Source organism: Heloderma suspectum, chromosome 6 (assembly GCF_057233095.1).
Source record: "Heloderma suspectum isolate Gila_16-S chromosome 6, 16-S_ref, whole genome shotgun sequence".
Classification (NCBI taxonomy): domain Eukaryota; kingdom Metazoa; phylum Chordata; class Lepidosauria; order Squamata; family Helodermatidae; genus Heloderma; species Heloderma suspectum.
Window position 1 is genome coordinate 80,972,063 of NC_139463.1, and position 22,025 is coordinate 80,994,087.

The 22,025-nt window shown below is 41.8% G+C and overlaps 2 protein-coding genes across 2 annotated transcripts; both read right to left on the reverse strand.

The window, feature by feature from the left end:
* Positions 1-6,947: 6,947 nt before the first annotated feature.
* On the reverse strand, positions 6,948-7,889 carry LOC146341431 (olfactory receptor 12D1-like). Its single transcript, XM_084807443.1, has one exon. The coding sequence runs from the start codon at positions 7,887-7,889 to the stop codon at positions 6,948-6,950; it is 942 nt and encodes a 313-aa protein (XP_084663569.1).
* Positions 7,890-8,440: 551 nt separating this feature from the next.
* On the reverse strand, positions 8,441-20,962 carry LOC146341432 (vomeronasal type-2 receptor 26-like). Its single transcript, XM_084807444.1, has 6 exons — positions 20,693-20,962; positions 16,817-17,674; positions 15,542-15,769; positions 13,510-13,636; positions 12,157-13,056; positions 8,441-8,484 (listed from the first exon to the last, which is right to left on the reverse strand). Exons 1-6 carry the CDS (start codon positions 20,948-20,950, stop codon positions 8,441-8,443), a joined length of 2,415 nt encoding a protein of 804 aa, XP_084663570.1. The 5' UTR covers positions 20,951-20,962.
* Between the last annotated feature and the right edge of the window lie 1,063 nt (positions 20,963-22,025).

Consider the following 22,025-nt stretch of genomic DNA (forward strand, 5'->3'; position numbering starts at 1 on the left):
TCCTAGGAATACTTGTATCTATTGCTTTGGCTTGTGCAGATCAGTTCTATAGAGTACAGAAAAAGTTTCAAAAGGAAATGGCTTGCCCCTGCCTTCTTTCCGTCAAGTTAATTTCAGTCAATTGATAAATAAAATAAAATAAACAGTGCCATAGTGAGGCAGTATCTGTGTTATTCCATAGCTCATGCTAAAGTAGATGAGAGAATAATTAAAAAAAAAAAATCTGCAGGGAATCTTGAAGTCTGTATGTTTTTCAGGCCCTTGTAATCAGTCTATCCATTCCTAACCTATTGCCCTCCAGATAATTTGAATTTCAAGTCCCAATAGCAACATCCAGCATAGACAATGCTTAGGAATCTTGTAGTTTGTATGTTTCTCAGGCCCATGTAAGAACACATTGAACTTGGGTAGACAGGCCCATTCTGGTGCATAAATACTGTAGCTGCCATTTTTCAAGATGGCTGATGTGAATAGGGATATGTCATAGCTCATGAACAAATGCATGTAGAAAGCTCATTTTGATGGCAAATTGTAGGCTTTCTTTTTTAGTCAAGGTAGAAGAACTATTATTAGGGTGCAATCCTATGCATGTTTAGACAGAGAAAAGGCCTACAACTCCCAGCATGCCCCAGCCACCCATGCTGGCTGGGGCATGCTGGGAGTTGTAGGCCTTTTCTCTGTCTAAACATGCATAGGATTATGCCCTTAGTCACTGTTACCACCTGTATGGTCTAGTAGATAGAATACCAGACTAGGAGCAGGAAGACCCAGATTCAAACCCCTGCTCTGCTTTGAAGCTTGCCTGGTGCACTCCAGTCTGTCACCATCTCTTAGATTACCCTACCTCAGCAGGATTGTTATGAGGATAAGAGGAGAGGGTAACATGTATACCACTCTGAGCTCCTTGGAGGAAGAGTAGAATAAGCATGAAGAAAACAAATATTCCTTTCATAATATTGAATCAGAGACTACATTCAAGCAATAGCATGCAATAGTGATTGACAAATGCAAGTAAATTGTTGAACTTGAGTTTGCTATTTAAGATGCATTGTGACACAGCTTTTCACACTTGCATAAAGTACATCATATCATTGAGAACATTTTGCATTTGCATGTCCTTGTGGCATCTTTTGCACCCATCCAAATTCTTCTGGTAAAGGAATAAGGCACTGGGTGACTACAAAACACCATCAATTTCTTGCCAAATGTAGTCGAGCAGATTGCATAGTCATCATGGTCCAATGGGGTGAGCAAGAGCAAGTCTTTGATAATAATGAATGCTGTTTGAATGTGTGCCATGATGGAGCTACAGGTTGGTGGCAGATCAGCCAGAGATGTGTTCAACTTTCTGTACACAACAACACTCAGCTTGTCAAAAGTGTTCACTTCTTCAGATACTGTCCACACACCCTTTTCCAACAAGTTTTGGACTTCAACTCCCATTAGCCCCAGCCAGCATGGCCAATGGTGAGGAAGGATGGGAGTGGTAGTCCAAAATATCTGGAGGGCATCAGGTTGTGGAAGGCTAGTCCACACTCTCAGCAGATACCTTATAGCATTTTCACGGTCTTTTGATACGGCATTTGTCTCTCCAAATTGTGCCAGACATTTTCAGGCTATGTAATGTGTGCTGTGTGTTTGGTGCCAATGCCAATTCAACTGAATTTTGTGGAGGTAAAGGTAGCAAAGAAGGATTCCTTTGCATCTTCACAGTAACATCTAGTAGAGCATTTCCAGGCAGTGAAGCACCTGTTGTAATCTAGCCCGGGGGGGGGGGGGAAGAGGGGGGGAAGAGTTGTACACCCAATGGCACTCTATGACAGGTTTGCAAGAGACATTTATGATAAAGTTATTTGTATCTCTCATGACTTAGACTCCACAGTTAGTGTGATTCCAGTTACAAATGTATCCAGAACACTCTCTAGTCTAGTTGTGCTGGATGAGTTTCAGTTGCTGGGGCCTGAGGATATGGACAAGGAGATTGGTCATATTAAGGTATGTATCTTTGTATACTTGATCCTTGGTTTTCCTGGCTTATTATATTTAATAGGGAGGGGATTAGAGATGGGTCCAGGATGTTGTAAATTCCTCATTGAGAGAAGGGGTGGCACCAGCCTCTTTAAAAGAGGCAGAGAGCAGGCCACTCCTGAATAAATCTAACCTGCATATAGAAGATGAAAACAACTATAGGTTGTCCAAATCCTCATCTTGGGCAAGGCACTTCAGCAAGTGGTTGCTGATGAACTCTAGATGTGGCCTTATGTTTGGCCCACATAGCAGCCATATGCCATGATGCCTAGGAATAAATCCTCACTGTTGCCCAGGAAGTGGGTAAATGGACTTGAGTGACACATGCAAAAAAAAAAAAAAAAATCTGTTGCCCCAAGAGGAAGCCAATCAGCATCTTGGTTACAGTGCCTGTGGAAAAGCAGATGTCCAGTCAATAATGGTGGTCAAGAGTGAAGTACAGAGGGTATGGATTTGTGGCTCAATCAGCACTATAAACAAACCAAGTAGAGAATCAAGAAGAGAATAAAGAGGATGTTTTGCAAATCAGTCCAATGTTTCCCATCCTTGTACCCTTCAGATAAGTGGACTTCAGCTCTGATCAGCAATAGCCAGCATGGGCAATGGTTAGGAATGCTGGGAATTGTCATCCAAACAACTGGAAGGCACCAGAATGGGAAAGGCTGCATTAGTCACACCTATGAGGGTGAGCTGTCATTTATCTGATTTTCCGTTATTGAAAATATGGGAAGAAATAGCGCAAGACATCATTTTTGTAAATTATATCATACACTTGTAATTGTAAAGGATATTGTGTGAACAAGTGGTCAAAGACAGTAAGAAAATAAGGTGGATGGAGAGGTGGATGTGTCATGCTAGAACAAAATCAGAAATGGAGGCTTGTTTCATAGGCCTCAATAATAAATCACTAATAGGGCCAGCCCTAACATTAGACAAGGTGAGGTGGCTGCCTGAGGTTGAAGATGCTGGCTTGGAGGCAGTGAGCCATGTGGGTGTTGTTGGAGGGTGGAGTTTCGTGTGCCATGAATTTTGTGCACCATCTAAGCTTGCTTGCTGCATTCAAGTGCAGTGGCGGATGCTGTCCCATGGCCAGTAATGAAGTAAAAGTCAGCTGCCAATTGGCTCAGCTTATGTGCATGGAATGGGAGGGGGCACCAGCTTGGCCTTTGCCTCAGGCAGCAAAGTGTCTTGGGCTGGCCCTGATCCCCAGTGGAATTATGAATACAATTGTTTTGTGTAGAACAGTGCTGTAGTGGAGCCAGAGCTCAAAGGGACACAGCACAGGCACTTTTATCAGCAGAGATGCTGATGTTATCTGCAACCTCCCTCAGAATGTCCTGTTCCCTCTGAGCTAAGCTGCAATCCTCACAGTAGCTGGGTTGGGAATGAATTTTCTCAGCAACAATATATAGTTGTGAGCTATCCCTGTTGTAATGTAAAGTATTTTGGGGGTGACCTGTTCTTGAATGGGCAATTAAGACCCAATAGCTTCACAAAAGACCAGCTTCCTAGGAGAGAAAACTCCAAGGAGTGGTTTGTTGATCTGCTTCACACCCCAAAGGACAAGTGATCCCACCTGTGAGCATAATGACTTTCTTCCTTATCTCAAGAATTGGATTATTTGTAGAGATGCACATGGAGCCCCCCCCCATTTGCTTTGGAGGCTGATTCAGTTCTTTTGAATCAGCCCTGATTCGGTTTGGACCAATTCGGACCTGATCCAATTCGCTTCGGTGTCAGATCCAAATTGAGATTCAGATATCTGAATGATTTGGATGTTATGTTTTTCCATTGGCTTGAATTGGAAAACAGAAACAACCATAACTTCCCCCCAGTTTTTATGATAAATACATGAAATATGGTGACCTGAGAGCTCCAATGGAGATGACTGAACTGTCCAAACTTCAGACAGTTTGGTCCAGTAGTTTTTGTGCTAGCCATGCATAACACTTTCTTTTCTCAGAAGCTAAAACAAAAGTTAAACAAACAAATAAAAAAAAACCTGTCAGCCACACACAGGGGATTAGAGATCCTAATCAGAAGGTGTTTAAAATGACAATGAGGAGGTCACTATCCCTAATCTCTGGTGTAGGATTGTTTTGTTTTGTTTTTTGAAGTGCAAAAGTCCTTTCCTGTAGTCTGTCCTGAATCTGCCACTGACTTGAGGCTCTCATCAAGGGAAGAAAGAAAAGTTAAACATCTCTTTGGCTGCAAATTGCAATAGACATTACCAGGAAAAGTCACACTGACTGAATTCAGTGGGGCCTATTTATTAACTGCACCACTGCACTTTCTCTACTTGATGTACTTTTATAAACCTCCCCTGTTAATTGCCTTCCTTCTAAATTAAATTGCCCAAAGCTTGAATCCTTTTACAGAGGAGTTGTTCCAGCCCCCTGATCATTTTGGCAGCCCCTTTTAGGGATGTCAGAGAATTCCGCCACGGATCTCGGCAGACCCCCCGAACTCCGTGGCAGAACGGCCTGCCCCCCTGCAGATCCCCCCCCAGGACAAGACTTACCTGTGGCGGATCTTCTGGGTGGTGGCGGCTGCAGCGGCGGCTGTGGCGGCGGTAGCTGAGGCGGCTGGTCTTCCGACCGGCTGCTGTCACCACCATTCCCAGGCTTGTAAAAAAAAAAAAAAGCAGTTTTGTTTTTTTGTTTTTTACCCAGAGCCCTCTGCGGCCAGAAATCCGGCTGTGGACGGCTCTGGCCTGGCTGGGCCTGGCCGGCTGCTCCGCGGAGCTGCTGCAGAGCACAGCTGGCCGCGGAGGATTCTGGGGGAAGGGATGGAACACCTCCCACCCCACCATCAACATAATCCGCAAAAGGTAAGTGACTTTCATACATCCCTAGCCCCTTTCCCCAGGAAGGGTAAGATGAAGCAAACATTAAAAAAAAATACATATAGCCTAGCCTGATCATATTCTTCTTATGGTCATTTGATGTCCACAAGGGAAAACAAGCGACAGGCAAAGTGTCTTGGAAAATCAGCAAAAGTGATGATGCTTCATATTATGTGTATTGTGTAGGGCTTTGCCCCACATTAGACTGTGTACTAGTGTACTGCTTTGGACACACACTGTTTGCTTGTGCACAATAATGTGTAGGTGCATGCTAGGGATGTCAGAGAATTCCACCATGGACTCCAGAGAGGCTGGATTCTTTAGAATCCGCCCCCCCCCCCGGAATCTGTGGTGGAACAGCCTCCCCCACCCCGCCACCCTGCGGAATCCCCCTGTGATGGAATGTACCTGGCGGCAGATCCTGCGGCTCCAGCGGCTCCGGCGGTGGCGGATGCAGTGGCGGATGTGGTAGCAACTCCGGCTGGTCTCCCGGCCATTGCCAGGCTGCTGTGGCCGCAAATGGCAGCTGTCGTAGTGGCCGCCATTTGTGTCCTTGCAGTAAGCCGAGATAGGCTACGTAAATATTTACGTAGCCTATGATGGCAAAAGGCAGCCACGCAAATGGCATAGTGGCTGCCATTTGCGTGGCTGCCTTTTGCCGTGATAGGCTACGTAAATACTTACATAGCCTATCATGGCTTACTGCAAGGATGCAAATGGCAGCCGCTACGCAGCCACCATTTGCGGCCGCAGCAGCCCGGCAGCAGCCGGAACTCCAGCTGTGGCCAGCCCCGGCCAGTGGCTCTGCGGAGCTGCCATGGAGTGGAGCCGGCTGGGGAAGATTCCGGGGGGAGGGATGGAGTGCCTCCCCCCCACTGCAGATTGACTGGCATGGAGCCAGGTAGGGATTTCGTATGTCCCTAGTACACGCACACAACACACACAGACACACACAAGACCAAAAGAAAAGCAGACACAGAAAGAAAAAGAAAAGAAAAAACCCTACCTACAAGCGAAGGGGTGAGGGGAAGGGGAATAACATTAAAGCTTAACAGAAGAGAAAAGGGGTTGTTGGGGTTTTTTGTACTCTTTTATTTTTTTTATAAGACTAGAGAGAGCTGAAAAATAGACAGGGAAGAAATAGTAATTGAGAAGGACACAGAGCCAAAGAACAAACAGTACAAAGCAAGGAAACAAACTGCTGGATTAAAACTAAGTTTAGCTGTATTAGCACATTGAGATGTCACTTTCCAAGGCTCAGTTCCCCCCTCCCAACTCCCCCTCTCCCCCTCTCTTCTCTAGCAAGCTGTTACATTTGCACAGACAGACTGTCTGGGCTTCAGAATTGTCTGAAGTGATCCGAAGCGCTTCAGATCTCTCCAACCCGCTTCCGACTGCTCCAGACCCAGTTCAGATTCAGACTGAAGCATTCTGAATCACCCTGATTCACTTCAGAATTCTGGATTCAGACTGAAGCAGTGCACAGCCCTAATTATTTGGTTGGGTAAAATATCTTATGTATTCTTGCAATAGTTTCATTTTCTAGGGTTGATTGTTGTTTAGTTTGTTTTTTTCACAAGACTGCTACCAGCATTTAGCTACAGGGATTAATGACTTACTATTATTACTTAAAATCTACTTTTACTTACTATACAGTACTTTTGTTAATGCTTTACATGCATGTTTTGAGCAAAGTGTGAGTGTATCAAAATGTGTTCAGTTGTGTGTCAATGAGTGTGTGTAACTATATCTAAATGCCTCTATCCATATCTCTATCTCTATTTGTCAAATATAAAGAAAGCAAAGGGTACAGTTAGATACAATTGGGGTATGAGTTCAATCTGTTCACTGTTCCTAGATACTCCAACATTTGCTATCAAGATCAGTCTTTGCCGCTTTAAACATATCCTTGATAGCACCCTGTGTACATTGTCTTGTAGAACATTTTCAGGACCACTGCAAATGAAGCCTTCCTATACTTGATTCTGTTATTCATTCATTCAAGTTGTGTGACAGAACACCGTTAGCTGTCATTTATACATTTAGCTCTGTCTTTCTGCCTAGAATAATGTATTCATGTCCTTCCAGAAAGACATTTCCTGCATGCAGTTTTTCTCAAAGCAGTTTTGACCTCTTGATTCCTCAAAGTGTAGATCAAGGGGTTCAAAACTGGAGTGACTACACTGTACAATAGAGTGATGCTCATCTCCCTTTCAGAGGACTCACCAGCAGAGTGAAACATGTAGTTGAAAAGAACTGGAATATACAAAAGAGACACAACTGTCAAGTGGGAAGCACAAGTGGAGAAGGCTTTCCAACGGCTCTGCCGTGACTGGACTTTGAAGAAGAGGAAGGAAATTATGTAGAGGTAGGAGAGGAGAGTGAGAAAGAAGGAACCCAGAGCAATGCAACTGGTGACTACATTAAGAAGGGTGAGGTTGAGGGTAATGCTACTGCAAGCCAATTTTAGCAGAGGCTTGATGTCACAGAAAAAGTGCTGGATAACACTAGGACCACAGAACCATAGCTGGGAGGTCACCACTGTGTGCATCAAGGCATGAAAAAACCCAGCAGTCCAGGTAGCCACAGCCAGCATAAGGCAAGACAATCTACTCATGATGATGGTGTAACGAAGAGGGTTACATATAGCTACATAGCGGTCATAGGCCATGACACCCAGAAGCATGCCTTCACTGCTGCCCAGGAAGTGGAAGAAGTGAAGCTGAGCAAAGCAACCAATAAAGGAAATAGACTGGTGCTGCAATAGGAAGCCACTCAGCATTTTGGGTACAATAACTGTAGAGCAGCATATGTCCAGAAAAGAGAGGTTTCCTAGAAAAAAATACATGGGGGTGTGAAGCCGTGTCTCAGACAGGACAACTGCCAAAATGGCCCCATTTCCCACCACACAGGCCATGTAGAGCAGCAGGAACAGTATGAAGAAAATGTGTTTCTGTTCACTGTCTTTTGTCAGACCCAAGAGGATAAACTCACGCACCTCTGTTTGGTTTTCCATCTCTGTGCAAACAGAAAACAAATCAAAATGCTTGGTCAGTGATTCCAAAATGGAATGAAACAATTTTGAAGGAGTTTGGTGATGTTCTCAGCTTTGAAGCCAGTTGCTATATATGCAGCTTGTTTTTCCTCCTCCTATAATACCATATAGACAAAAAGGAGAGAGAGAGAAGCTATCAAGGTTCATGTAAAATATGATGATCTTATTAGAGAAAAGGCAAAGCACTGATGTAGGATGAACTGAGTATAGGTAGGATACCCCTGACGTGAGGGTTATCATTTAAATAAGTCATTCCAAAAGGATTGGTGATGAATATGTGCCAGTTGTATTTTAGAAATACCATTGCTTACTTATTGAATAAACAAATAAGGTTTGTATAAAATGTGTCTATTTCAAACCTAGGCAAAAAGGACATGAGTAATTCTACTTTCTTTCCATCTCCCCTTAACCGATCACCTTCTTCCTCAAACAGCAGACCTACCCCTTCTTCTTCTTTCTCCAAACATAGTCAAACATGATCTCTTTTGTTGCTTAAGTATCCCTCACAAGCCTCAGCTCCTTGTCAACATCAACATGAGAGACTTGGAAGTATGTGCTGGACAAAAACAAAGAGATGAAGAACAGCTTGCTATGTCCTAATTAAAATAAAAATAAAAATAAACTTTAGTAAACATGATTGTGACACAGACACACAAATCCGCTTTTTAATTTTAGATTTTGCTACTCTGCAATTCTAATTGTAACTGGAAGTCAGTGAGCATTTCTACACCAGGCTAAAATCCAGCAACTTTACTGGAGCTTTCTGCTTCTGTTCTCTTTGCAGGATTATGACAGGCTCCTTTAATACAATTAAAAATACTGTGTTTATATGCATGTCAAGTAAAGTTGCATGTTCATCACATTTCCACTAGTTATTATGCAAGAATTATGCAATGAAATTATTACTTGGCATGGTTAGGTGTTATTATCACCTGCTAATTGCCCCAGATAGAGCTGCTTTTGGAAGTTAAGGAAGTGCAAGACAGTGTGTAAGAGAAAGTGAGAAAGATGTTTTATTCCCCCACCCCCTCCACCTTGTGCCTGTAATTATACACACACCCTGTAAAAATTACAATGGTTTGCTTTCCACACGTATGTACAGCACTTTTTTTCCCCTTTGGTGGATCCATCTGCCATTTTTGCCTAAAAATCCCACTCTTTCAGCAGCACAGCCAGTTAGGGAAGAATATAGGAATGAGCATTTGAGCAATGCAGCTGGAAATTAAGAGCAGTATCCAGTGAGGTGGTTAGGCCACCTCCAATTGTTTTGCACGCCACTGATTCTGTTGCATAAGTGATAAAGGTAAAGATGTCCCCAACCAGTCGTGTCCAACTCTAGGGTGTGGTGCTCATCTCCATTTCTAAGCCGAAGAGCCAGTGCTGTCCGAAGACGCTTCCGTGGTCATGTGGCCGGCATGACTGAACACCGAGTTGCACAGAACGCTGTTACCTTTCCCGCCGAGGCAGTACCTATTTATCTACTTGCAATTTCTTGCTTTCGAACTGCTAGGTTGGCAGAAGCTGGGACTGAAGATGGGAGCTTATTCTGTCACGCAGCACTCGGGTCTTGAACTGCTGTCCTGCTGACCTTCCGTTCTGCAATTCAGCGTCTTAACCACTAAGCCACCGCAGCCCCTTTGCATAAGTGATAAGTCCCACCTATTCCTTTGCACAAATGGGACCCACCACTTGTGCAATAGGAGATTTTGCACTTCCTAGAGGAAGCCCTGAAACAAGTGGAAATGCTCATTTCTGGATTGAGACAGGTCCGGAGAGCTCCCTTTTATAAGCTCCACTGACCTGCCCTATTCCAGAAACAAGTGTTTTTGCTCATTTCCATTTGCTCGTAGAAGTGCCAAATCTTCATTCTGCAAGTGGTGGGTTCCGCTTGCCAGTTGCAGAAGGGAACTGGTGGGTGCAACAAAATTGGTGACAGTGTAAGCACCCTGATAGGCACTGCCCTAATTGATCCAGAGGTAGAATATATCCAAATGTTCCATGGAGTATGGGGCACTTTCAGAAAGAAATATTTTGCCCAGCCTCTGCAGCTCTTACCTGGATAGACTGTATTCTTCTTTCATATATATATATATATATATATATATATATATATACGCACACATACACACACATACACACACACACACACACACACGCACCACAGTGAGACAGTATCATGCTAGTGTAGAAGACTGTAGCTTCTCTGTACACTTTCAGAACATTCATGTGTCACATCTACCATTAACATAATTAGTTTTTCATTGGGAGGAAGAATTCTTTGGAGATTATTTGAGCCCTGGGATATACAGAGTTCAGGAGCCCAATGAGAATTCCTTTTGTTTTGAACACATAAATGATTGATTAGATCTCTGGAGAGATGGTTATTATTAAATTGTTTAGGTTGTTTGTTACAAGAATTTCATATCTAAAGTGGGAGAGAAGACTCTGGTCTTCTTGACTGAGTCCAGAACAAATAGAAACAACGTAATAATAAATTCTAGCTTAACAAACTTCATGTGTGAGTCTCCCCTTGAAGTTCTTTAGTTGTTGAATAGTGACTTTCAGGTCAGCAGCAGATAGTACTTTCAAGAAGGATTTTTTCAGCATTGACTTCTGTACGTTGTCATTTTTAATATCAGATTTGTGTACATCATCATTATCATTATCATTATCATTATTATTGCATATATGAGACTGACCTTTTTCTCATTTGTCAGCAGAAGGGCATTGATGGCAGGTAATGGCACATATCTTTTTGGTTGGTGTTATTGTATCCCAAAGTACTATTGCCTGAGTGAATATGGAGATGGATTTGACAGGACCTGGGTTTGTTGTTTTTGGGCCTTTCCCTTGGATTTCTGCCCGTACCAGGGCTGGCCTTATCATTATGCAAACTGATGCAACCATCTCAGGCAGAAGATTCTGAGGTGTGTGTCAGGGCAGGAGCAGCCTCCCTGAATATTCCTCCTGTAACTCCTGACACAAGGGACAGAGCTGTGTGTGTCAGAAAGCCTTCCCTGAGCTCCGAAAAATAGCCTGCCACCCTGAGGTACAGTGGGGGATGCCTTCACATCACCAATGTTGAAATAAAATTCATCTGCCTATCCAATCAATTTCTGTACATGGAATGGGGCACATATTGTCCTTCACCTCAGGCAGCAAAATGTATTGGGCTAGCACTTTCTTCTATCAGGTGGTCCATTAGTGCTGCTGAGTAGCAGTTTTAGACTGAGGGTTGTCTGTGTGTGCAAGGTTAGGCCTACAACCCATGGACTGTGCTAAAGAAATATAATTTTCCAGACTGTAGCTGATGGATTATATTTTGGAGGGGTTTTACCTGAAGGCCGTAGGAGTGAACACTTTCCTTTCTGGGTCTGTACTGTACTAACCTTGCAACAAGGCCCTATACTCTGATTAGTTCAACAGTGTCCCCTAGAGCAGTTGTAAAGTTGGCATCATTCCAGGGATCCCGAATAGGATTATCTCACCATTTTGTTTCCCAGTATGAATCCCAAATTGTCTGTCTGTCCATCTGTCTGGCTATAATTGTCCCCATGGTTGAAACTGGCTGGCTCTTTTCAGATGTTAGTTTAGGGACTCAGATGTAGCTGCAGCTGAGAACACGTGGTGAATACTGTCACTTTCTCTTCTGGGTGTGTTGTATAATAGGCTACCCCTAGTTATTAACCTAGCCTTGACAGTCTGCTTTTTTCACTTTACTGGGTGGATCTTACAGGCTGGTTAGAGATCCATCAAGTGTGTGACTCTTTCTGAAGGATTAGAATAAATGCATTTGTATTGTAGCACTGGGCTATATTGATGAGATCTTAGGGTGCACTCAGGGTGTAGCTGCAAATATGTAGATGTGTCATGGTTTCTGGGTCTCTTATGCAAGGCGGTGTCCATCACATCATTGCATAGTGGTGTCAAGAAACTGAACCTGAATTAGGATCTATAACTCTGGGGGACAATGATGTATAGATCCTTTATGTCCATGGCTGCCAGGATGTTATTCTCTTGGAGATTGCAAATATTTCAGTGTAGGTGCACTCTAATTTAATTTGACTATTTCTACTACATGTACAGTCTAATGAAAGAAAACACATGCCCCTTTCCAGATAAACTTATACAAGATACTTTGAAACCTATGAAAAAACTTAGTTATAATTACTAATTAATTGAATTTGTAATAGCTAATGTTAGCTAGATAGGACAGACCATTACGTACTTTTATTCTGCCTAATTAACTGTCCCTTCTTGTTCAGCTCTGGTTTTAGCAAAATAATATAGCATTTGGGGGAAAAAATGCAAACAAGTAATCCAGCACTGGAGGCTAAAATAGAGAAGATCTCCACAGCCACTATGTATTTTCCCTTGGTGCTCATGTAAGATGGAACAAAAGACAACCAAACACTGCAAAACACCAACATGCTGAAGGTAATGAACTTGGCTTCATTAAAACTGTCAGGTAACTTCCTGGCTAGGAATGCCACAGTGAAGCTAACAATAGACAGGAAACCCATGAAGCCCAGTACACAATAAAACATGGCTGCTGACCCCTCATTACATTCCAGTACAATTTCTTCAGCCATTGCACTCATTACAAAATCTGGGAATGGAGGAGATGTTGCAAGCCACACAGTACAAATAGTAGCTTGAATAAGGGAGCAAGAAACAATAATAGTGCTGGCCAGTTGTTTCCCCATCCATTTCCTCATCCTGGATCCCGGCTTTGTGGACATGAATGCTAGAACCACAATGATGGTTTTGGCCAACACACAAGAAACAGCCACTGAGAAGATGACACCAAAAGCAGTTTGTCGAAAGAGACACATCATTTTCTGTGGTTGACCAATAAACAGAAATGTGCAAAGGAAGCAGAGCAGGAGGGAGCTGAGAAGAGTGTAGGTCAGGTCCCGATTGTTGGCTTTCACTATGGGAGTGTCTTGGTGCTTAATGAAGGTCGAAAGCACCAAAACTGTGATGAAAGAAAAGGAAACTGTAAAAATAGCCAAACTTCTTCCTAGGAGTTCTTCATAAGACAGGAAACTTATAGTTTTGGGAATGCATGCATCATGGTCATTGTTAGAATACTGATCTTCCGGACACTGAAAACAGGCATCCATATCTAAATAAATAAATAAATAAATAAATAAATGTGGATTTCTTTGTATTGCAGCTGTAATGTGATACATTTCAGTAGTATAAATATCTGAATGAGGACTGCTAGATCAATATCTGAAAGTGTATTTTCTATCTTCTCAGTCTTAATTAGTCATAGTTTGGCAATACATGTATTAGGATCACCTAAAATGTCACAAAATAGTGACATTTTCAGGTTTGCTCAATATTTTGCAGTATGTCAGTTGCTCCTAGTAAGGACTATATATATCCCAGTCAAGTGAGATGATATACAAACAAGACACACACACATCATTGGTTATGTGAGAGGGTTTTTAAAGACCAGGAGAATGTGTGTCTACACACCATGCACATTCTGAATCACAGCAAAAGATGTTGTTGTTGTTTGTGTGTTGTTGTTGTGTGTGTGTTTTAATTTTGAGCAAACTGTATATCTTACCTGTTTGGTTTGAAATTTTCCCTTCTGGACATGGGAGACAATCATAGCAGCAAAATGGCTTCCCATCTTTCTTTGTCTTTCTATAACCCAAACAGCAGTGCTCATTACACAGAGAAATGGGCTGTGACTGATCATAAAGGCACGAGAAAAATGTTTTAACATTTATATTGATGTTGCTTTGTTTTAGAGCTTATATGCAATGCTTATTCTACTGTTAGGAAATGTATGTATGTATGTATTAGTGGCACTTATATTAGTGCTGAATATAATAAAATCCCTCAGCAATTCACAAGAAATAGTAAAATCACTTTAAAATACAACACTAACAACACAACATTAAAAACACTTCCAGCTATAATAAGAAAACAATTCAAGAAGTGGTAAAATGGAGTGGCATGATTAATTTAATTACAGCCCAAGGAAAGCCTGGGTGAACAAGTATGTTTTCAGGAGGCATTTAAAAGATGCTGCACTTTCTGCCTCCTGAACTGCATGAGGGAGGGTCTTCCAAAGGGTGGGTGTTGCTACATAGAAGGACCATCATCAGGGTACTGCATGTGGTCAGAGTATAATGACATGGGTTCATAAGGTCAGACTATAATGGCAATACTTCTAGAGAGAAAAGTTGGAACTTCTGACAATGACTGAAGTCATTGCAAGATATATAAGCTTTCAGGCTCTGGGCATAAGGTCTTATGCCCAGAGCCTGAAAGCTTACTCTAGTGGAACACATTAAAGTGTGATTTGCCTTAATGGGCTACCCTGTGATGCAATCTGTGATGTTTGCTTGGCTATGCATTCCTCACACTTCAGCACATTGTTATATCTTACAATTTATTTTACTATATACTATGGGTTTTGCTTGTAGCAGTTCCTAAAATATTTGTTTGTTGTAGCTGGTTTTCCTATGATGATATATCTCGAGTGGCCACAACACTGTACAGTAATACTGCTTCAGGGTTTGCTGTGTGACAATGTAGGTTACAAACCATTGTTTGAATGGACAGAGTTCTGTTCCATCCACCCAACCTGGATGAGTTGGGGGTGAGGGATTGTTGCATCTGGCTCAAACTGGAGCAGAACATACAAAATCAGAGGTACACTTATCCAGTGTTTCCTGACACTGGCCAGGAGTGGAGCTAGCAAGAACTATAAAAGCTTACATTGTGCCTAGCAGGTTCTCTTTGCCAGTGGCCTAGGTATCTGCAGGGATACCAATACTGAAATGAACAGAGCATTGGGTCCAGGCAGCCAGCAGCACAGTCCTTCTGGGACATTGTGATAGCTTCCCCAAGGGCTTCTTCACACGGAACTTTTATCCTACTCTAGAGATTGCTCACTCACAAAAGTTTGTGGGCCCTTTAGATGATGTCATGAACCTCCAGGGCATCTCCTGCACTAAGTGACCTTTATTCCATTTTTAAATAGATCAGAGATAATGAGCTATCAAATTGCCCCACTTGTGTTACACTTGAGTTCCCTTCGTGAAAAAGGAGAAGCTGCAAGAATAGGAGCTAGATTAATGAAAGATAATGGAGGACTCAGATATGGGAAGAAGGAGGGGTAAAGGGGAAGGGGTAAAGGAAGCACATGTAAAGGGAGCCTGTTGTGATCCTGCATTTAAAACAGAAGCAGAAAGCCCCATTTTAAATGTGGGATTTTAGGCTGGTGTAGAGATGTTCCAAGAGTGTGAGGTGCACGCAGACTGCCAAGTTAGTTCAGTAATGGATTTTGCTGATCAGCCTCACCCTATGTTAATGCAGGGATAGTAGCATGGTTGTCAACTGTATTACTAGAGTAGAGTGTCCCACACAGTCAGAAATTATATTGCAGATATGTTATGTTTAAAGTTGATAAAGTTATGGCCCCAATTTATCCAATAACAAGTTCCTCTCTCTCTCTCTCTCTCTCTCTCTCTCTCTCTCTCTGTCTGTCTTTCTTTCCAGGGAGTGGCCACAACACAGAGACAGTAAATCACATTGGGCCATTGGGAAAAGGAGTGGTTATACCTTGAAATGTATATGAAACCTACCTGGTTAAACCACTTAGGCCATACAATGTCATCATCCCAAATGGTGAACACTTTGCCAGGGAGAGACTTTGCATCTATCCTTCCAACTTTTACTCTAAGAAAGGACTGGTTGGGAAAAGTGACCCAGTTTATAATGTCAAATTCAGTTAATAATTCTCCATTTTTGTCAAAGGAAAGCCTTTCCCCTGCATTGTTATTAAATGAGATACTCCTCAACACATTCAGGAGCTGAAAGATGGAAAAGCAAAAGTGTGATAATTTCTAATTGCTGAGTGCTTTGGTTTATGGTCCCTTTCAAGGCTTTTACTAGCATTAGTAATTAGTAGTAGTAGTAGAATTAAATAACGCTAATACTACTACTACTAATAATAATAATAGAAAGCTTGCAGACTGTAGCATCCCATTTTTCTAAAAAATGTTTTACAGCTGTTTCTATTGTTTGAAAAACCTGTTGGACCAGAGATGACAGAGGGACTAAAGTAATGTTTGTGTGCACCCAGGAAAGTAAAAGGTGAAAACTGTGGGGGAGAACATCAAAGTGAAGCTGAGTGGAGAGTTTATTAGAGCTAAGGTGAAATTTCTCCCATTTTGGATTTTGATGCAAATGAGTGTGCTTACATGGGGTTAAAATGTCTAACATCAAGTTCACCTGTAGATTTTGTTGTTGATGATGATGAGTTTTTGGCTGTTTTCATTCTCTGCTGCTGTTTCAATATTGTTTTACAGTGGCTTCTTCTTTTTATCCCTTGAGCGATCACAACTCAGCCAGGATCATATTGTGAGAATACTAACAGTTTTGGCTACATGATTATGTCACAGAGGACAGAAAATGCCAATTCAGAGTGAAGACAGTGTTCCCTGCATCAAATTGCCTTCACTCTGAATTGATGGTCAGTTATGTCCCCTTTTGAGGCCACCCAATGCCCTAAAATGCCAAACACAGTGGGAGCTTGGTCTCTTTATATAGCTGCTATTTTTGAGGGTATCCTTATTTTAGACTAACTCCACTTAGATGACCTGAAATATTTTACATCACTTGCCTTAAGGGAAAATTCATCTTTAGGGATGCATGAGAAATTCATTTCAGTTCATTTATTTTTATCAGGATTTACCCAACTGGCACCTCATGGACCAAAAGTAGACTCTAACACAATCTGCAGTCAGAGTCCATATATTTTGGAGCTTACAGACCCCTCCCCCCATGCATACTTTTGAACTTTCATGCTGTTATCAGCAATTTTGAACTTTCATGCTGTTATCAGCTCAGGATTTTACCTGCCATGGCTGCAGATTCAAAAGTTCCTGTCTCCTTCCTTCTGCCCTTGCTCTGTGTTTCAGTTTGAATGTATGCATAACATGCAGTGCATGAGCCACAGCATAGATGGCATTGTAGATGCTGTAGCTATGGGCAGTGGTGCTCATTTCAAAGACAGATCCAGGAAGTGTCTCCAGCTTCTCTTCCCCAGTGCAGCTTTCCTCAGTCTTCTCTACCATGGAGTTGGGCATCAAACAGTTAAACACTTGTTCCCAAAAATCTTTGATGAAGCCATCTTCTTTTTCCAAGATTGGGTTTTTCATCTGAAGAAATTTCTGGAATCCCAACAGCTCCTTTGAGTGACTTACAAAGGATAAGGAGCCATGCATGAAGTCTATGTTCCAACTACGTTGAAGGGGGATTGATGTGAAATCCATCTGGCCTGTCATAACCCAGACTTTACCTATTGCCTTCAGTGGTACTTCATCAATTTCTGACATCCTGAGCAATATTCTCAACATAATAATTGTCTCAATCTCACCATATATAACCAACACCGTAGCAGTGCTTCTCACAACACGCCCATAAGATTCAAATTGCTCATCTACCTTGTTAGGGTTCTCAGAGGAAAAAGCTAGTTTGAGGAATCTTTCTATGAAAGCAAAGCAGATACCACGTTGGGAAAACATAGGAAGCACATTCTGTACAAATCTCTCTGCATTTTCATCGTCATGACAAATCATCCCAATCCATGTCCAGCTGAAATGCAGCAGTAGCTGGATAATCCCCTCATATTGATGGACCTCGCTTGGGAACATCCAGTGAAAGAAAACTGCTTGGATTTTATTATTCATCACTGGAGCAGAACCATATGTAAGCTAAATTTAAAATAATAATAATAATAATAATAATAATAACAACAATAATAATAATAATGGAGAGAGGGGAAAGTTGGCTTCAAAACAAAATGTGTGTGTGTGTGTGTGTGTGCACGCGCTCGCGCAAGTGTGTGACTGCAAGCACTTTTGAAATTCTGATGCCTATATCTTAAATGTATTTATTTCTTTTAAATATTTTTATATTGCCTTTCCACAGGGCAAATCAAAATAAAGCAACAATACCATTAAACATGGAAATCAGCAATAAACCATGCTAAAGCATAAAGATAACATTAAACCCACTAAAAGCAATTTAAAGGGTGAGTTTGAAAATATGTTTCTTAACACATTTTTCAAAAAGCGGAGAGAGAGAGAGAGAGAGAGAGAGAGAGAGAGAGCAGGGTCCAATTGTAACTCTAAAGGGATAACATTCCATGGTTTAGAAGCAGTACAAGAGAAAGCTCCCCAAAAGGTGCAAAGGTGTCCTCAGCAGGACTTCTCCTGCAGAGCTTAATAACCAAAGAGGTTCATAACAACATAGGTAGTCCTTTCAGATAGCCAGACCATACACTGTTTAAACTGTAAAGATCAACACAGCTGCCTGCATTTTTGGACTCTGCTGAGGCTTCGGGGCTGTTATGATATGTACCTGTCAAAATTTACTACTACAGCACTTTGATGGAGGCATGGAGAAGAGACACGATATCATGGCAGCACTGAGCTGAAGAGATGCCTGTAAAGCAGGCAGTTATCTACTTATCTGTTTATTTAAATATTTGCAAATCACCTTCCTGTCCTTCTAAAAGGGACCTAAAGGCAATGCACAAAACTTTAAAAGAAGCACCTCAGAGAGCGGAATCAATCTTAAAAACCATTATAAGCTGAACAGAGCAAGAATGTTTTCACCACTTGCCTGCTGAAACTGAAAAAAAAGTGAGGTTAAGCTAACCTTCCCTACAGAGGGAATTCCAGAGTCAGGGTGGCGCCACAGAAAAGGCTTCCTGTGCTTCCATCATCTTAGGTTCTCTAGGTACTGGGGCACACAACAGGGTCTCTGAAGATGACTGTGACCTTTGGGCAGGTCCTTATAGGAGGAAGAGGTTTTTTGGATAACTTGGCCCCAAACCACATAGGGCGTTTTAAATAAGAAAGTGGTCATATTCTGTACTCTACAGAGAACAATCCTCTACTTGAATGCATCTTCTGTTTGGAGGGCTATTCCAAACCCGATTAAAATAATAAAGAACCATCCGAAGAAAGATCAGTAGGGGCCTTGGAGTTGCCCATCAACAGTTATCACCTTGGAAGCCAACTGAGCAGGCACACAGGTCACCTAGTCATAGTTTTCTTCAGTAGGGTGAGATATATTGGGTTTCTGTTTACATTATAAAGTTGTGCCTATACATATAAAGTAATATATGCAAATTTTGTGTAAATCTGTGCCATTTTGACATCTTTGGCGGGTGATGCATTTCATACTTTTTGGTTACGTGTATGTGGCCACACTAGTAGGTAATCAGCACCATCAAACTGGAAGCCAGTGCAATTGATATAAAACTGATGCAAAATGGTCTTCAACACACATCGGAAAGCAATCTGATTGAGGCATTTTGCACCAGCTGCAGTTTCTTAACACTCTTCAGGGGCAGCCCCATACCCAGAGTGTTGGAGTAGTTTAAATGGGAGGTGATTAAGGCATGGATCACTGTGGCCAGATCTGCCTTGTTGTATGCCAAGAAGTCCAGTGCATGTGAGGACAACTTTAGGCTAGGCAAAGGAACTAAAATAAACTCCAGTCGCTTCTACAATTCCTTTTTATCTGGAGTTGATATCCTTTGTTCACTCACTTATTATAGAGAATCACAATAAGTTTGCTACCAGCCAGTCACACAATCATATTCCTGTTCACTTTCCCCCACCCCCACCACCAATATTTAGTGATTAAAAAACAACAACTTGTAAAACTATTGCAGTACTATCCTGTCCCATGTGGATAGAAAAAAACAAAACACACACACACACTACTGATCCTCCTAGTGTGAAGAGTTGTCTTTGATGTATATGGTTCTGGAATTATTCCTCCTGATTTATAAGGAGTTTAATGGAAGCTCTGGAAAAGGGGCCTACCTTTCTCCATAAGCACAAACCTGGATTCCCATATTGCTAAGAGTTATTAATCACATGGGTGGTGGCAGTTACACTGCTAATAACGGCTGAGTTGCAGTCTGTCTTACCTCGCAGGATTGGAAGTGCAAATTTCTGTTTGTCACACCATTCCTTTACATGTCCCCCTCCCCAGCCCAAGTTTGTGTTGGTGTGTGTTTTAATATTGAATCTTTCAAATGTGCAAATATACACTTGCAGTCTGATGACCAGGAAAAGCTTTACTGCTGGATGATCATTACGCATGTTGACATGGTTTAAGAGTAAGTATGCTTGAGGAATTGATTTTTGCCATTTCTGATGTGAATGGACCTGATCTGCACCTCTTGGACTAGTGTGCAGACTGGAATTTATTTATACACTGACTTTCATATTTCATGAATCTCTCAGTTAAAAAAAAAAGTATCAATGTGTATTTAAAATGCTTATTTTGAGAGAAAGTGTGTTCAAAAACGCTATGTAAATACATATTTAAAGGTGAATAGTTATGTAATTTTTTTTTCCAAAAAAAAATGAAACAATGCAAATTAGCAAGAAAACAGGACAGGACAGACTTATGAGTGAGCACATAAGTGGATGGAGGGTAATACACTGTTCCAGCCATCCCTACCTGAGAAAATGTACAGATGATGCTCTCCATTTTCATATTGTTGGCTCAATGCATGAATAAAAGAACAGTCATGGATTGTTTCCTTTTCCCTACAAGTCCAGTGAACCAAATTAATTCTTGCACAGGATTTGACATTTAAACCAATTCTGTCCCTTGATTTCAACCATGCCATCTCCAAACAACTTTGAAGGCAGGAGACCTGTGAATGGCTTGTTAAACTGCTATGATTCGTGCAAAGGTCTTACCTGTGGAATCTTGTACATGCACAGCATGGTTGCCATGTGACGACAGACATCAGAGTTTGGTCCCCCAATTACTGCTGCCAGATTGTCCTGGATGTCACACTTGTAGTTAGGGATGAGTCTGCCCCGTGTGGAAAGAAGATCCATTGAAGCAAGATAGGTCCAGCTGGCACTGAAATGGCTATTATAGATGTGGAAGCCCAGGGTGATGTTTGGTAAGATTTCAGGATTGTCATTGATCTCTTTTACAGCAAATGCCATGGCTAGGATATGCTGGTAGTTCTGAGACAGTATCCTGGCATAGGAATTAATTGCATCACACTGCATCGATTTCAGAATATGCAATTTGCTACATTTTAATTCAGTACATATTTAGCAAACACATTGTGTTAAATAGATTATACAACCTTTAGCTGGGGAATTGTAATGTAACCTTGGTACACTTAGTTGACATTCCCCTCTTCACTAATGCAATTGCATCATTATATACCAGAGTGGGCTGAATCCAGACTTAGTCATATTTAGAGTAGATCCACTGATTTCAGTGGGTCTACTTCATGTACGACTAAGTCTTGATTCAACCAAATTTATCTAAATGGAAAGATGCTTGGGTTGAGGGAGGGGTAGGCAGACTTTCTGCAAAGAAAAAGAATGATGCAGCACCAGTCATTCATAGCACAAATTGAATTAAAGCCTATCTGTATGACCACCCTGCCTGAGAATATTATCTAGAGAGAGAGATAATAGAGAGCTGGTATGATGCAGTGCCTAGAGTTGTGGACTGGGAGTCAGGAGATCCAGGTTCTAGTCCCACACCCGGACATGGAAGCTCACTGGGGGTGACTTCCAGCCAGTCAGACTCTCAGCCCAACCTACCTCACAAGGTTGTTGTTATGAGGATAAAATGGAGAGGAGGAGGATTATGTATGCCACCTTGGATTCCTTAAGGAGGGGAAAAGGCAGGATATAAATGTAATTAAAAATACATACATAAAAATAAATAAATGACATAGTTTAAAAGTCCAATTCCTTACACAACATCATCAAAGACGTCTTGAGAGGGGCGATTTTCAAAGGACAGAGGATTAGATAATATGTGGGCCTGAGAAATAATACCACCAATGGTGAGTTCTCCTGACTCATAATACTTGTGAAGTATAGGAAGGGGGTTGCTGGCTTTGCATTTACTCTTGCACTTCACCTGAGGTAGCAGCACCAATATCAACACCACAAATACCACCATCATGAGATATAAAACTGTCTTCTAGAAACTGTCTTCACTTGTACCCAGTTTGTCACTCAAGTGTCTCTCAGTACTACACCTTGACTTGAGTGG